The sequence below is a fragment of the Coenobita brevimanus genome, chromosome 75 (assembly GCF_032717465.1).
Source record: "Coenobita brevimanus isolate Jiangsu-jjx chromosome 75, ASM3271746v2, whole genome shotgun sequence".
Classification (NCBI taxonomy): domain Eukaryota; kingdom Metazoa; phylum Arthropoda; class Malacostraca; order Decapoda; family Coenobitidae; genus Coenobita; species Coenobita brevimanus.
In genome coordinates this window covers 11,120,075-11,135,751 of record NC_137028.1, presented here as the reverse complement: position 1 = coordinate 11,135,751, position 15,677 = coordinate 11,120,075, and the positions used below count along the sequence as shown (strand labels likewise).

Below are 15,677 nucleotides of genomic sequence, written 5' to 3'. Positions count from 1 at the left end.
GAGGTGAGACTGGGACAGTTGGTAGAGAAGTTTGGAAGGGTGTGTGAAAGGAAATTGAGAGTAAATGAGAATAAGAGTAAAGTGATGAAATGTATGATGTTGGTAGATGGTAGGAAGATGAATGAAGTTTTGAATGGTGAGTTGCATGAAGAGGTGGATTGTTTTAAGTATTTAGGGTCATATGTTGCTGTGGATGGAAAAACAGATATAGAAGTGAAGTTTAGAATGAATGAAGTAGGAAAGGTGTTGGGAGGAATGAAAAAATAGTTTAGATGTCATTTGCCTATAATCGAAATAAAGAGAAGGCTGTATGAGAGTGTAGTGGTACTGACTGCATTATATTGGGCTAAAACGTGGAATATGAGTGTAGCAGATAGGAAGAGTTTGAATGTAACAGAGATGAAGTGTCTGAGGTGTATGTGTGGAGTGACGCGTATGAATCAGGTGAGAAATGAGGAATTGCAAAAGAGGACTGGAGTTACGTGGGAGATGGCAGATCAAGTTGAGCAGAGAGTGCTGCAATGGTTTAGGCATACGGAGAGAATGGATGAAGAGCGATTGGTGAAAAAGGTAGTTGGATCGGATGTGAGAGGTGTAAGGCTGAGAGGAAGACCATGAATAGGATGGATGGACAGTGTGGCAAGAGTGTAAGATGCGAGAGGGATGTCTGCAGAGCAAGGAAGAGTGGCTGTGCGTGATAGGGATGACTGGAGAGAAACTGTGAATGAGTGAATGGTGATTCATCCCCAAGGGGATATTCTCCTGCTTTTGATCTGATCGACTGAATAGGTCAGGTGCAGGTAAGGGGATGGGTTCATTATGATGTGGCAGGGGTAAACCAGCTCTGCTGTCAGGCCCTGCTGCGGATGTTGCTGATTGCACTGCACAGTTGATCCTTGTCTAATGTGCCGCAATGAGGATCTGTCCCTTCCCCCCTTGGGGCTGAGGTACGAGTAAATTATGTGTGGATGAGTAAATTGGGAGTGTGTCATCATGTCTCAGCTGCCCCCCTTTCTTTGGGGGGAAGCAGCCCAGGTATATATATATACAGTAATCCCTCCAATATCCAACGTAATAGAGCCATAGGCAGGTCCGGATAGTGGTCCTGTCCGGATATTGGGCCCCAGCTTGTTGACTTGTACTTATGGACCCTAACTCAGAGAAACACCTATACAACTCCCTCTGGACATGCATTGCACCTATTTAAGACCCAAATCACACCAATAAGGGACATAAAAGACTGAATTAAATGCAAAAGAACCATAAAATGAGGTTTTAGAGGTGAGGTTATACAATATTAAACATTCTGGGTACTTACAAGCCCCTGGCTCCTGGACTGGTTTGAACCTCTAGTTTGCAGTCTACAGTTAATGGAATGTAAGAGGAGTGAATGATGAGGTGAAAGAGAGAGAGATTGTCCAGGTGCTTGAGGGTGTGAAAGTGGATGTATGTGGATTAACTGAAACAAAATGGAGAGGAGAAAGTGTGAGAGAATGGGAGTATGGATGGGGTATATGTGCAGGAGTAGGTGAGAATGAGAGGGCGAAGGAAGGAGTATGTATAATTGTGAGTAAAAGATGGAAGAAGAGCATAAGACAGTATGGATCAGTTGGGTCAAGGATTATGTGGGTAAAGTTGAAAGTTGGAATACAAATGTGGGCGATTGTGTATGTGTATGTGCCAACGCAAGATCGTGCTAGAAGAGTGAGAGAAGATTTCTGGACAAATGTAGAAGTGTGCATGGAAAAGTTTGGAAGGAATGAGAGAGTGTTTTTGTTTGGTGATATGGATGGCAAAGTTGGGAATGCGAAGGTGGATGGAATAGTTGGTGAGTGGGGTGTGCCTGCTGAGATAGATGAGAATGGCAGTGCGTTAGTGGACATTTGTGCTGGGAGGGGGTTGGTGGTAGCCAGTACCCTCTTCAGGCATAAAATGATCCACAGGTATACATGGCGAGTGATGAGAAGGGTGGGTGGTGAACTGAATGAAAGGAAGGCAATGATTGATTATGTGTGTGTGGATGAAAGGATGTGAAGATGTGTAATGGATGCAAGAGTTTATAGAGGTTGGGGGAGTGGACTTTCTGACCACTACTTGGTGGTGGCCAGAATCAAGGTCCAATCAGAATGGAGAAATAGAAGAAGGGAAAGACGAGAGGAAGGAGTAGTTGCAAGGAGAGTGGAAAGGTTACAAGAGGATGAGAAAAAGACAAAGTATAAGAGAGAAGTGGAGGAACGATTGGGCAAATATGAATTGGAGCAGATAGGAGACGTGGAAGGTATGTGTAGCAGATTTACAGAAGAAATATGTGCAGCATGTGATGTGGTGTGTGGAAGGAAGAGAAGACGGAGGGGGGTGCAAGGAACAGCGTGGTGGACTGAAGAGGTGAAACAGGCTGTGGCACAAAAGAAGAAAGCATACAATGAATGGATGTGAAATAGGGGCGTGGAAGAAGTTGAGAGGCAGAAGAGAGAGTTATATGTAGAAAGAAAGAGAGAAGTGAAAAGATTAGTAAGAAGAGAGTGGATGAGGAATTTGGAAGGAATTTGAGTGTAAAGTGAAGGGACTGTAAGAAAATGTTCTGGAAAGAGGTGAAAAGAGTAAGACAGGGTGGAAGTGAAGTTAGCAGGGGAGTGAAAGATAAAAATGGTAGATTACTAGTGGAGAAGGGAGAAAAAGTGAGCAGATGGAAAGAACACTTTAAGGAATTGTTGAATGTAGAGGATGGAAGTAATGCGAGTATAAGTGGGTGGGGAATGGCTGGGAGAAGGAGGGAGATGAGAAGACAGGAAGAAATCAGTAGGATAGAAGTTGTGGAAGCAATGAAGAAAGTTAAATCTGGGAAAGCCCCAGGAATTGATGGAGTGTGTGGTGAAATGCTGAAGCATGGGGGAGAGATAGTAGTAGAATGGATGTGGAAGATGTGCAGATTAGCCTGGGAGGAAGGTAGAGTCCCGGAGGATTGGAAGTCAGGTATAATTATTCCCTTGTACAAAGGAAAAGGGGAAAAAGAAGTGTGTGGTACTCACAGGGGCATTTGTCTTCTTAGTATAATAGGAAAAGTGTATGGTAGGATACTTATTGACAGAGTTAGAGAAAGAACAGAGAAATTAGTTGGAGAAGAACAGGGAGGCTTTAGGAAGGGAAGAGGTTGTGTAGATCAGATATTCATTCTTAGATCTTTAGTGGAAAAGTTTCTAGAGAAGGGAAAGAAGTTGTATGCGGCTTTCATGGATTTGGAGAAAGCATATGACAGGGTGGATAGACAAGGATTGTGGAAAGTGTTAGGAATATATGGAGTAGATGGGAAGTTGTTGAATGCTGTGAAGAGTATGTACGATGGTGCTAAGGCTGCAGTGCGTGTGGATGGTGAACTAAGTGAATTTTTCTCTTTGAAGGTTGGGTTGAAACAGGGATGTGTCATGTCTCCATGGTTGTTCAATCTGTACATGGATGGGGTAATAAAAGAGGTACAAGGTAGGGTAGTGGATGTTGGAGTGGCCCTGGTGAGAGAGGACAGTGTTTGGAAACTCCCTGTACTGTTGTTTGCAGATGATACTGTGTTGTTGAGTGAAGACGAAGGGGAGCTGCAAGGCTTGGTGGATGAGTTTGGGAGAGTGTGTAAGAAACGGAATCTGAAGGTGAATGTAGGGATGAGTAAAGTGATGGTTTTTGAGAGAGGTTAAGTCAGCGAGGTTGGATGGTGAGGAATTTGAAACTGTGAGTACGTTTAAGTACTTGGGTAGTGTGATGAGTAAGGATGGAGGTTTGGAGGGTGAAGTGCTTGAAAGGGTACAGCAGGGAAGAAAGGTTGCTGGTTCCTTGAAAGCAGTGATAAGAAACAGGGAAGTGAGCATGGAAGTGAAAAAGTTACTACATGACAGTATTGTGATACCAACTCTAACGTATGGAAGTGAAGCTTGGACGTTGTTGGAAGGACACAAGTCAAGAGTGAGAGCAGTGGAAATGAGTTATTTAAGAGGAGCCTGTGGAGTCACATGGAGAGATAGGCTGACGAATGAGGATATAAAGGAACGTTGTGGTGTTGATGTGGATGTGATAGGAAGCGTTATGAGGAACACACTGAGGTGGTTTGGCCATGTGGAGAGGATGGAGGGTGAAAGACTGACGAAGAGAGTGTATGTGAGTGAGGTGGAGGGGGGAAGAGGGAGGGGGAGGCTGAGGATGAGATGGAGGGATGGGGTGGAGAGGTATATGAGAGAGGGGGGTGTGAGTTGGGAGCAGGGCAGTGAAATGGCGGGGGACAGGGCGCCTTGGAGGCGATTTGTTTGTGGCCACCCCAAACGGGATTGAGGCGTCTGGCAATAGATAGATAGATAGATAGTTAATCCTCTGCACTCTAAATTCTGATTTGTTAACACTGCACAACACTGTAAATTCCTGTGTGTTATAGTGGCGAGGTATTGCAGTTTATTCACTGTTTATTCACAAAAAACAAGCATCTGTGGCTTGCACTGCTATGAGCATCTGCTCTCGGTCAGAGTTAAGCTGTGACTGTTGATGATGGCGGGGTAACTGAGTTGCCAGATCGCAACGACCACATTACCAATCTCCTCAACTTTCATTACCAAATTTAACTTTTCATTACCAAATTCATAAAGCTATCATTTATTCTTCACTAATTATATATACAAGTGGAAATACATGTACCGTAATCACTCTCCTTATAATTAACACCATGTTGATTATTTTCACGCTATGTAGGGTAGCAGATTCATCAGAGAGAGCAAACAATCCACCATCTCCATCCTGTGTATCCTCATACATGTGAAAAATCCATTTGGTAATGCATTATTCTGATTCATTACCAAACGAATTTTTCATTACCAAATTGGCCCACACTTGGTAATGAAAAATTCCAAATGGCAACCCTGACAGGGGAGGGGGGAGGAAGGAAGGGGTGAAGGGACCATGGTGTAACAGCTGTTCGACGCCAGGTGGCAATTTCAAATTACGGGTGGGAAAAAAGTCAGTTTTTTTTTTCAAATTTTTTGCGGTTTTTGTCCCATTTTGGGAATAGTATTGGATCCCAGGACGATTATGTCCGGTTAGTGGGGATGTTCGGATATTGGGCGTTCGGATATTAGAGGGATTACTTTATATATATATATGTATATATATATATATATATATATATATATATATATATATATATACAGGTATATATATTTATTGTTCTTATCTAATTGTATCTTTTTAGGAATGAGTCAAGCTCGTACTGTCCCGTGTATTAAACCATTTTTGTCATACATATCCATAAATTTATTAATTGTTATGGCACACACTGTTTCATTTGGTAGTGCATTCCACTGATCAGTTGCCCCATTTGGGAAACTAAATTTTCTTACGTCTTTATCACCTCTCTTTTTATGCAGTTTTTTGCAGTGTCCTATTGCTGATGTTTCCCCATAGGTTGTATACTAATTTATGTCTATTTTCTCCTTCCCTGATATGCAATTATATAACGTAATCATGTCTCCTCTTCTCGTTCTCTTCTGTAGTGTTGGCAGATTCAGTTTTTCAAATCTTTCTTCGTAGTTTTGATCCCTTAAGCTTGGTACCCATCTTCTAGCAGCCCTTTGAACTTTTTCAATCTTATCTATGTGTTTCTTGAGATGAGGATTCCAAACTACTGATGCATACTCCAGGGTTTGTCTGATGAATGATATTATCTTTCTCAGCATGTCTTCATTTATGTATCTGAATGCTTTTCTCATATTTGCAAGCAGTGTGTACATGTTTCGTACCTTTTCACTGATGTGGTCAGCCAGGGATAGTCTGTTATTGATAATCACACCTAGGTTCTTCTCTCTTTCTGATATATGTAGGGTTTTACTTCCTAACTTGTATTCCCAATCTGGTCTTTTTCCACTTTTACCAAACTTAATTTATGACACTTGTCCACATTGAATTCCATTTGCCATTTATTACTCCATTCATGAAGTTTATTTAATTCTTCTTGTAGTTTGGAAGGAATGAGAGAGTGTTTTTGGTCGGTGATATGAATGGTAAAGTTGGGAATGTGAAGGTGGATGGAATAGTTGGTGAGTGGGGTGTGCCTGCTGAGATAGATGAGAATGAGAGTGCATTAGTGGACATTTGTGCTGGGAGGGGGTTGGTGGTAGCCAATACCCTCTTCAGGCATAAAATGATCCACAGGTATACATGGCTAGTGATGAGAAGGGTGGGTGGTGAACTGAATGAAAGGAAGGCAATGATTGATTATGTGTGTGTGGATGAAAGGATGCGAAGATGTGTAATGGATGCAAGAGCTTATAGAGGTTGGGGGAGTGGACTTTCTGACCACTACTTGGTGGTGGCCAGAATTAGGATTCAAGTAAGATGAAGGAATAGAAGAAGGGAAAGACGAGAGGAAGGAGTAGTTGCAAGGAGGGTGGAAAGTTACAAGAGGATGAGAAAAAGCCAGAGTATAAAAGAGAAGTGGAGGAACGATTGGGCAAATATGAATTGGAGCAGATGGGAGACGTGGAATGTGTGTGTAGGATATTTACAGAAGAAATATGTGCAGCATGTGATGTGGTGTGTGGAAGGAAGAGAAGACGGAGGGGGGTGCAAGGAACAGCGTGGTGGACTGAAGAGGTGAGACAGGCTGTGGCATAAAAGAAGAAAGGATACAATGAATGGGTGAGAAATAGGGGCGTGGAAGAAGTTGAGAGGCGGAAGAGAGAGTTACATGTAGAAAGAAAGAGAGAGGTGAAAAGATTAGTAAGAGAGAATAAGAAGAGAGTGGATGAGGAATTTGGAAGGAATTTGAGTGTAAAGTGGAGGGACTGTAAGAAAATGTTCTGGAAAGAGGTGAAAAGAGTAAGACAGGGTGGAAGTGAAGTTAGCAGGGGAGTGAAAGATAAAAATGGTAGATTACTAGTGGAAGGAATTTGAGTGTAGTGTGGAGGGACTGTAAGAAAATGTTCTGGAAAGAGGTGAAAAGAGTAAGACAGGGTGGAAGTGAAGTTAGCAGGGGAGTGAAAGATAAAAATGGTAGATTACTAGTGGAGAAGGGAGAAAAAGTGAGCAGATGGAGAGAACACTTTAAGGAATTGTTGAACATAGAGGATGGAAGTAATGCGAGTATAAGTGGCTAGGGAATGGCTGGGAGAAGGAGGGAGGTGAGAAGACAGGAAGAAATCAGTAGGATAGAAGTTGTGGAAGCAATGAAGAAAGTTAAATCAGGGAAAGCCCCAGGAATTGATGGAGTGTGTGGTGAGATGCTGAAGCATGGGGGAGAGCTAGCAGTAGAATGGATGTGGAAGATGTGCAGATTGGCCTGGGAGGAAGGTAGAGTCCCGGAGGATTGGAAGTCAGGTATAATTATTCCCTTGTACAAAGGAAAAGGTGAAAAAGAAGTGTGTGGTAATCATTGGGGCATTTGTCTTCTTAGTATAATAGGAAAAGTGTATGGTAGGATACTTATTAACAGAGTTAGGGAAAGAACAGAGGAATTAGTTGGAGAACAGGGAGGCTTTAGGAAGGGAAGAGGTTGTGTAGGGGAGATATTCATTCTTAGATCTTTAGTGGAAAAGTTTCTAGAGAAGGGAAAGAAGTTGTATGCGGCTTTCATGGATTTGGAGAAAGCATATGACAGGGTGGATAGACAAGGATTGTGGAAAGTGTTAAGAATAAATGGAGTAGGTGGGAAGTTGTTGAATGCTGTGAAGAGTCTGTACAATGGTGCGAAGGCTGCAGTGCGTGTGGATGGTGAACTAAGTGAATTTTTCTCTTTGAAGGTTGGTTTGAAACAGGGATGTGTCATGTCTCCATGGTTGTTCAATCTGTACATGGATGGGGTAATAAAAGAGGTACAAGGTAGGGTAGTGGATGTTGGAGTGGCCCTGTTGAGAGAGGATAGTGTTTGGAAACTCCCTGTACTGTTGTTTGCAGATGATACTGTTTTGTTGAGTGAAGACGAAGGGGAGCTTCAAGGTTTGGTGGATGAGTTTGGGAGAGTGTGTAAGAAACGGAATCTGAAGGTGAATGTAGGGAAGAGTAAAGTGATGGTCTTTGAGAGAGGTGAAGGCAGTGAATGTACAGTGAGGTTGAATGGTGAGGAATTGGAAAATTTGAGTACATTTAAGTACTTGGGTAGTGTGATGAGTAAGGACGGAGGTTTGGAGGGTGAAGTGCTTGAAAGGGTACAGCAGGGGAGAAAGGTTGCTGGTTCTTTGAAAGTAGTGATAAGAAACAGGGAAGTGAGCATGGAAGTGAAAAAGTTACTACATGACAGTATTGTGATACCAACTCTAACGTATGGAAGTGAAGCTTGGACGTTGTTGGAAGGACACAAGTCAAGAGTGAGAGCAGTGGAAATGAGTTATTTAAGAGGAGCATTGGAGTCAAATGGAGAGACAGGCTGATGAATGAGGAAATAAAGGAGCGTTGTGATGTGGATGTGGATGTGATAGGAAGCGTTATGAGGAACACACTGAGGTGGTTTGGCCATGTGGAGAGGATGGAGAGTGAAAGACTGATGAAGAGAGTGTATGTGAGTGAGGTGGAGGGGGGCAGAGGGAGGGGGAGGCCGAGGATGAGATGGAGGGATGGGATGGAGAGGTATATGAGAGAGGGGGGTGTGAGTTGGGAGCAGGGCAGCGTAATGGTGGGGGACAGAGCGCCTTGGAGGCGATTTGCTTGTGGCCACCCCAAACGGGATTGAGGTGTCTGGCAATAGATAGATATATAGCTCTCTATAAGAGTCTGTGTTAGTATTTCTCCTTTGTATTTTTGCATCATCAGCAAACATATTTAGATAGCTTTCATTTCCAGCATTTCTGTCTATGTCATATACACAGTATATATACACTAAAAACATAATTGATGCCAGCACTGAGCCCTGTGGAACAACGCTAGTCACTTCCCTCCATAATGAGTAATTTCCCCTTAAAACTGTTCTCATTTCCCTTTTTCTGAGAAAATCTTGCATCCAGCAGTACAGTTTGTCTTGGATTCGTCCTTGATGGTACAGTTTCCATAAAAGTCTTTGGTGTGGTACTCTGTCAAATACTTTCTTGAAATCTAGATAGGTACTGTCCACCCACCCTTCTCTTTTTTGTAATATGTATGTGTGTGTGTGTGTGTGTGTGTGTGTTGTGGGTGTGTGTGTACAGTAATCCCTCGATTATCTGACGTAATAGAACCAAAGGCATGTCCAGGTAATGGCTCAGTCTGGATAATGGACTTCTCCTCTGGCCCCCCTTCATACATAGCCTAACTTTGAAAGCCAGTGTAAATGTCCACTACAGTACATCGTACAACACTTGTTCCTGTTGTTTAACATTACACTATCTGATCAAGCAGACCTATACACCACATCCAAGCAATTGCCATGGTCAAGCAGACCCTTCAACCACAAATAAGCAATCACCACTACAGGGCCATACATTGCAGTGCAGTGACATGAAAACATGAAGAAACTGACCACAAGAAAAATGCATGAGGGGCACAAAACATAATGATAAAATGTAATAAATCATGGTAAAGTAGAATAAAATCATGGTAAAGTACAGTAAGCTAGAATAATATCAACATCAGCACTTGTGATTTGACCATCCCGCATCAGTCTTATCCTGGATCTCCTCTCGGACAACCACAGAAGTCACCATGTGTGCTGCCGTGACAACTGTCAGAGAGGAACTGTTCAATACACTGTTGCCGCACAGAACTGAGAATGGCCAAGGGGGGTCTCTAGCAGATGCTGGGTGAACTACCCAGCCAGACAGGGCAATGCCACTGGGCTATTCCTGCTCAGCCGGGTGTGAAAATGTTCGCACAGCCATGATTCCCACGTGGACACATGCATTTTGTCTGGATAAAATGGAAAAATGTTTGAATAATGGTTTCGAACAGCCAGATCACAGCATCTGGGTAATAGATGATCTGGATAATAGAGGGATTGCTGTATACACATAAGCAGGTCCGCGAGCAACACAGTTCCTGTTTGCACTAATTGCGATTTGCACAGTGACATAAGCCATACCCAGTATCAGTCAGTATGGTAACTTTCCATGTTAGCATGGCAGAGTTCTTACTAGAGGGACTCCTACGCACTTCATTTTTATTGGCGGTGGTGGTGATACAGTAGCTGCAGTTGCTCCACTGTGGTTGACGGGTCTGCTCACCCAGAGAGACTGGGGTTGATCATCAGCAACAATGACAACTGTACACAGCATATTTTTAAGGTACTAGGTGTACTTTAGACATTTTTTAAGAGAATCAGTCAGTTGCCAGGTGATATGTGAATGCTGATGCAGATCCGTTCTCTGTTGTCGTGTGTAAATGGACTGCAGGACATCATTAATGCACTTCGTATCTGATATCCATAATTTAAAGGAAAACATTCTTAATATGGATTCATTTAAAGCCCAGTGATTTTTGAAGGTATGTGGATTACTCAAATTCTGTTGTTCATAAGTAAAACTGGTATTTTTTTCACAGGTTTAATGTTCTAAATTTCAGGTGATAATGTTCTAGTCAACACATATACTGGTGTGGTGAAGATCTCAGACTTTGGTACATCTAAGCGACTGGCTGGTGTGTGTCTGAGCACGGAGACCTTCACAGGCACCCTGCAATATATGGCACCTGAGGTCATTGACAAGGGTGCTCGTGGCTATGGTGCCCCGGTATGACACTTTTGTTCTTTTTCTCTTTGTTTACATATGGTGTAGTCTAAATAGCTAAGAAATAAGAAATAAAGTCTGTAATTACATTACAGTATATTCAGGCAGTAAAATTAACTAGGTACAAGGTGCAGCAGAAGCAGAAGTTATTACACGATGCCAGGCAAAGCCTGACCAATGCCATTGCTTGGTTTACCGATTGCATCCACAGCATACGCCGAATCCCTTTTTTTTAGTAGTTTATTATGAGATTGTCCAATCAATTTGGCATTTGTCGAAACTGAAATTCGGTAAATAGAGGTTCATTGCAAAGAAGGTTTATTGTTTATACATTTTATATCCAGTATATTGGGTATATATGGGGTAAAAATAATGTTGTTTTTAATGCATCAAAAACTCAGTTTTTACACATATCAACCTGACATAATCTTCCACAGGAGTACCCACTTATGTTTAATAATATCCAGCTCAAAACTGCATCTTCCTTGAACATGCTTGGGGTTTCATTCACTCGGGACTTATCTTGGAAAGATCATATTCTATCTCTTGTAAAATCTGCTTCCAAGAAATTAGGTGCGCCAAGCCAACTCTGTACCTTCTTTACGCATGCATAGTTGTTGACTTTAAACACGGGTTTTATCCGCCCCTGTGTAGAGTACAATTCTTATGTTTGGGAGGGGGCTCCCCACATACAGCTATTCTCAACAGGGTGGAGTCAAAGGCTTTTTGTCTCATCAACTCTCCCTCTGTTACTGGCACCCTTCAACCTCTGTCTCTTCGCTGCACTGTTGCACATTTATCTCTTTTCTATCGCTACTTCAATGGTCACTGCTGCTCTGAACTGTCTGCATGCATCCCTCCACCTCTACGACAGGTGTGTAGCACCTGTCTAGTAACAAACTCTCATCCCTTTTCTGTCCAGCTCTCTAATGCAAGAGTTAACGTTTACTCTCAGTCCTTCATTTATGCAACAGGTCAACTGTGGAACTGTCTCCCTCTGTCTGTAATTCCTACTTCCTACTTTCTCCAGTCTTTCAAACGCAGTGTGTCCAGGCATCTCGAAATGAACGGATCTTGAATTCTCTCTCTCTCTCTCTCTCTCTTTTGAAGGAATGGTTTGCAGGCCCCTGGCCTTTGGTTCCTTCTTTCTTGCATAAAAAAAATATATATATATATATATATATATATATATATATACTGTAGTAGAATGGATGAGGAAGATGTGCAGATTGGCCTGGGAGGAAGGTTGAGTCCCAGGGAATTGGAAGTCAGGTATAATTTTTCCCCTGTACAGAGGAAAAGGGAAAAAAGAAGTGTGTGGTAATCATAGGGGCATTTGTCTTCTTAGTGTAATAGGAAAAGAATATGGTAGGATACTTATTGACAGTTAGGGAAATAACAGAGGAATTGGAGAAGAAAAAGGAGGTTTTAGGAAGGGAAGAGGTTATGTAGATCAGATATTTATTCTTAGAGCTTTAGTGGAAAAGTTTCTAGAGAAGGGATACAAGTTGAATGCGGCTTTCATGGATTTGGAGAAAGCACATGACGGGTGGATGGACAAGGATTGTGGAAAGTATTAAGAATTTATGGAGAAGCTGGGAAGTTGTTGAATGCTGTGAAGTGTAGGTATAAGGGTGCTAAGGCTGTAGTGCGTGTGGATAGTGAACTGAGTGAATTTTTCTCTTTGAAAGTTGGGTTGAAACAGGGATGCGTCATGTCTCCATGGTTGTTCAGTCTGTATATGAATGGGTTATAAAAGAGATACAAGGTAGGGTAGTGGATGTTGGAGTGGCACTAATGCCAGGGAGTTTGAAAACTCCCTGTACTGTTGTTTGCAGATGATACTGTGTTGTTGAGTAAAGACAAAGGTGAGCTGCAAGGCTTTGTGGATGGGTTTGGGAGAGTGTGTAAGAAACGGAATCTAAAGGTGAATGTAGGGAAGAGTAAAGTGATGGTCTTTGAGAGAGGTAAGTCAGTGAATGTACAGTGAGGTTGGATGATGAGGAAATGGAAAATGTGAGTACGTTTAAGTACTTGGGTAGTGTGATGAGTAAGGATGGAAGTTTGGAGGGTGAAGTGCTCGAAAGGGTACAACAGGGAAAAAAGGTTGCCGGTTCCTTGAAGGCAGTGATAAGAAACAGGGAAGTGAGCATGGAAGTGAAAAAGTTATTTCAAGACAGCATTGTGATACCAGCCAACGGCCATGCCACGTTGAGTACACCGCTTCCCGTCCGATCAGCGAAGTTAAGCAACGTTGGGTCTGGTTAGTACTTGGATGGGTGACCGCCTGGGAACACCAGATGCTGTTGGCATCCCTACGTGTCAAGTGGGGTTGGTGGAGGATTAGTGCCCCTCCCTGTAAAACAATTAACTCTAAGCGCTTGACCACCCCGTTTGGGATACATGGCATCTGGCAATGGATGGGATGGATTGTGATACCAACTCTAACGTATGGAAATGAAGCTTGAACGTTGTTGGAGGGACACAAGTCAAGAGTGAGAGCTGTGGAAATGAGTTATATGAGAGGAGCCTGTGGAGTCAAATGGAGATACAGACTGACAAATAAGAATGTGAAGGAGCATTGTGGTGTGGATGTGGATGTGATAGGAAGCATCAGGAGAAACACATTTAGGTGGCTTGGCCATGTGGAGAGGATGGAGAGTGAGAGACTGAAAAGGAGAGTGTATGTGAGTGAGGTGGAGGTGGAGAGAGGGAGGGGAAGGCCAAGGATGAGATGGAGGGATGGAGTGGAGAGGTATATGAGAGAAAGGGGTGTGAAATGGGAGCAGGGCAGTGATATGATGGGGGACAGGATGATGTGGAGCGATTTGCTTGTGGCCACCCCGTATAAGGGATTAAGGCATCTGGTAATAGATAATAGATAGAGAAATAAATAGATATACAGTAATCCCTGTACTTTCCGGACTCCCTACTTACTGGACATTGTCGGCCTGGACCTTTGGAACCCAAAAATGGCCCCCCCAAAAAAAATTCCCCCCAAATCCTAATTTTTTCCCACCCGTAATTTGAAATTGTTGAGCACTGCGCGGCACCAAACAGCTGTTTACACCACGGCCCCTTCACCCCTTCCATCCTCCCCCCTCTCCCCTCCCCAGTCACGGTTGCCATTTTGTATTTTTCATTGCCAAATGTGGGCCAATTTGGTACTGAAAAGTTCATTTAGTAGTGAATCAGCATGATCCATTACCAGACAGATTTTTCACATGTATGAAGATATAGAGAATGGAGACAGTGGACTGTCTGCGTTCTTTGATTAACCCCTTCTTTACCGAATTTCTGTAATGTGTAGCCCTGTACTCAAAATGAAATTTCGGCAGCTGAACCAAATACGTTCATGAGGACTAGAGTACTCATGATCATTATAGAGGCCCATTGGGCTTCCTCTTCCTCGGTTTGGGTCCTTTGTGATCTCATGTGTGATGACATATGGCAGCTCTGTCACTGATGCCACACTCCCCTGTCATGCCCCTGCCATTGGACATAGTTTTATGAAAATGACTCAGATATGTTGTATAGGTCATTGTACCCTGTATATTCTGAATTTGGTATATATAATGCCTTATAACACGTGATATAGCCAGATAATGCTTCTTGGTAAGGGAACTCTCGCTAGCTTAACAACAGTGGTGGTACCACTGGAAGGTGTGTGGGAGCATACCGTAGTGTTTTTCAAGCAGCCACATGTGTCAGTACTTTTGGATTTGATTCAGTGCCATGTCGTCCTACAAAAATGAATCTGACTTGGATAGTGACTTAGAAGTGTCTTATGATAACGAAACACAATCTGACATAACTGTGAACAACTCTGATGAGGAGTACATGCCCAAGAATGATGGTGAAGTGAGTGATAGTAGTGGGGAAAGTGATACTGATTCTGGTATCAGTTTTGCCTTGAAGCACATCACCCCACCCCCCACCTACTTTTGACCTGCCTGCCTCCTACCTCATTCTTCATGGATCTTCTTCGTACTTACAAAGTGAATAATACAATCATTATTCTCCTCCCAATTCATTGATTTATATCTGTATCTACTATATTTATCTGTATATTGTATGTTGACTAAATCGGTTGGATAGACATATAATACAGTATTGTCAAGTAATACAGTAATCCCCGTACTATCCAGACGTCCACTTTCCGGACATCCCCACTTACTGGATAATTTGGTCCTGGGATCCAATATTCCCGAAATGGGCCAAAAATTGTAAAAAATTAGAAAAAACTACGACTTTTTTCCCCCTGTAATTTGAACTCGGAGCGTGCAACACGGACCAGCTGTGATTTGGTGCATTTTGCTCTCAGTATATTCAGTTCTTATTTCAATTGAACCCCTGTCCTGTAACCACTCTAACCACTTCTTCCTGTTTTCCTCCACTGCTTTCTTAACCTCTTCATCGCATCATGCCGTACCTTTCTTCTTTGTTGTTACGCTTTCCACACCACTTACCGCTTTAACATTTCAAACTAAGCAAGCCCTATATGCATTCCACAGGCTGTCCGGATCCATTTCTTTCCAGTTGACTGTTGCCAACTCCTCCCCTGCTTTGGTCTTGTATTTTCATTCATTCATTTATTCATTGCCAGACGCCATGTATCCCAAACGGGGTGGCCAAGGGCTTAGAGTTAATTGTTTTACAGGGAGGGGCACTAATCCTCCACCAACCCCACTTGACACGTAGGGATGCCAACAGCATCTGGTGTTCCCAGGCGGTCACCCATCCAAGTACTAACCAGACCCAACATTGCTTTCATCTGCCATTTCTTTGATCCTCAGCTTCTGAACTTTCAGTCTTTCTCCCAGACTGCTCCCCCGTCTCCTAGTCCACCTCATTCCTCTCAGCGTGATCATGCATACCATAATCATATGATCTGACAGACCTCAAATACAACACAAGAGTGTTATACAGTATTTAGATATTTACCAGACATTATTAGGTAATAATATCTGTAGTTCCTTGTTTAACTACAGCTGGGCTACCACACAGAACATTCCGAATTAC

General features: G+C 42.8%; 1 protein-coding gene and 1 non-coding gene across 2 annotated transcripts in view; both read left to right on the top strand.

Moving 5' to 3' along the window:
• Ask1 (apoptotic signal-regulating kinase 1) overlaps nucleotides 1–15,677 on the top strand; it is a 450,944-nt gene that overhangs the window by 215,504 nt on the left and 219,763 nt on the right. The window contains exon 15 of the mRNA XM_080278838.1: nucleotides 10,492–10,658. Within this exon, the coding sequence (XP_080134964.1) occupies nucleotides 10,492–10,658 (167 nt within the window). The remainder of the gene's footprint in view (nucleotides 1–10,491; nucleotides 10,659–15,677) is intronic.
• LOC145408118 (5S ribosomal RNA) lies at nucleotides 12,849–12,967 on the top strand. Its single transcript, XR_013898864.1, has one exon. It is a non-coding gene; the product is annotated as a 5S ribosomal RNA (ribosomal RNA).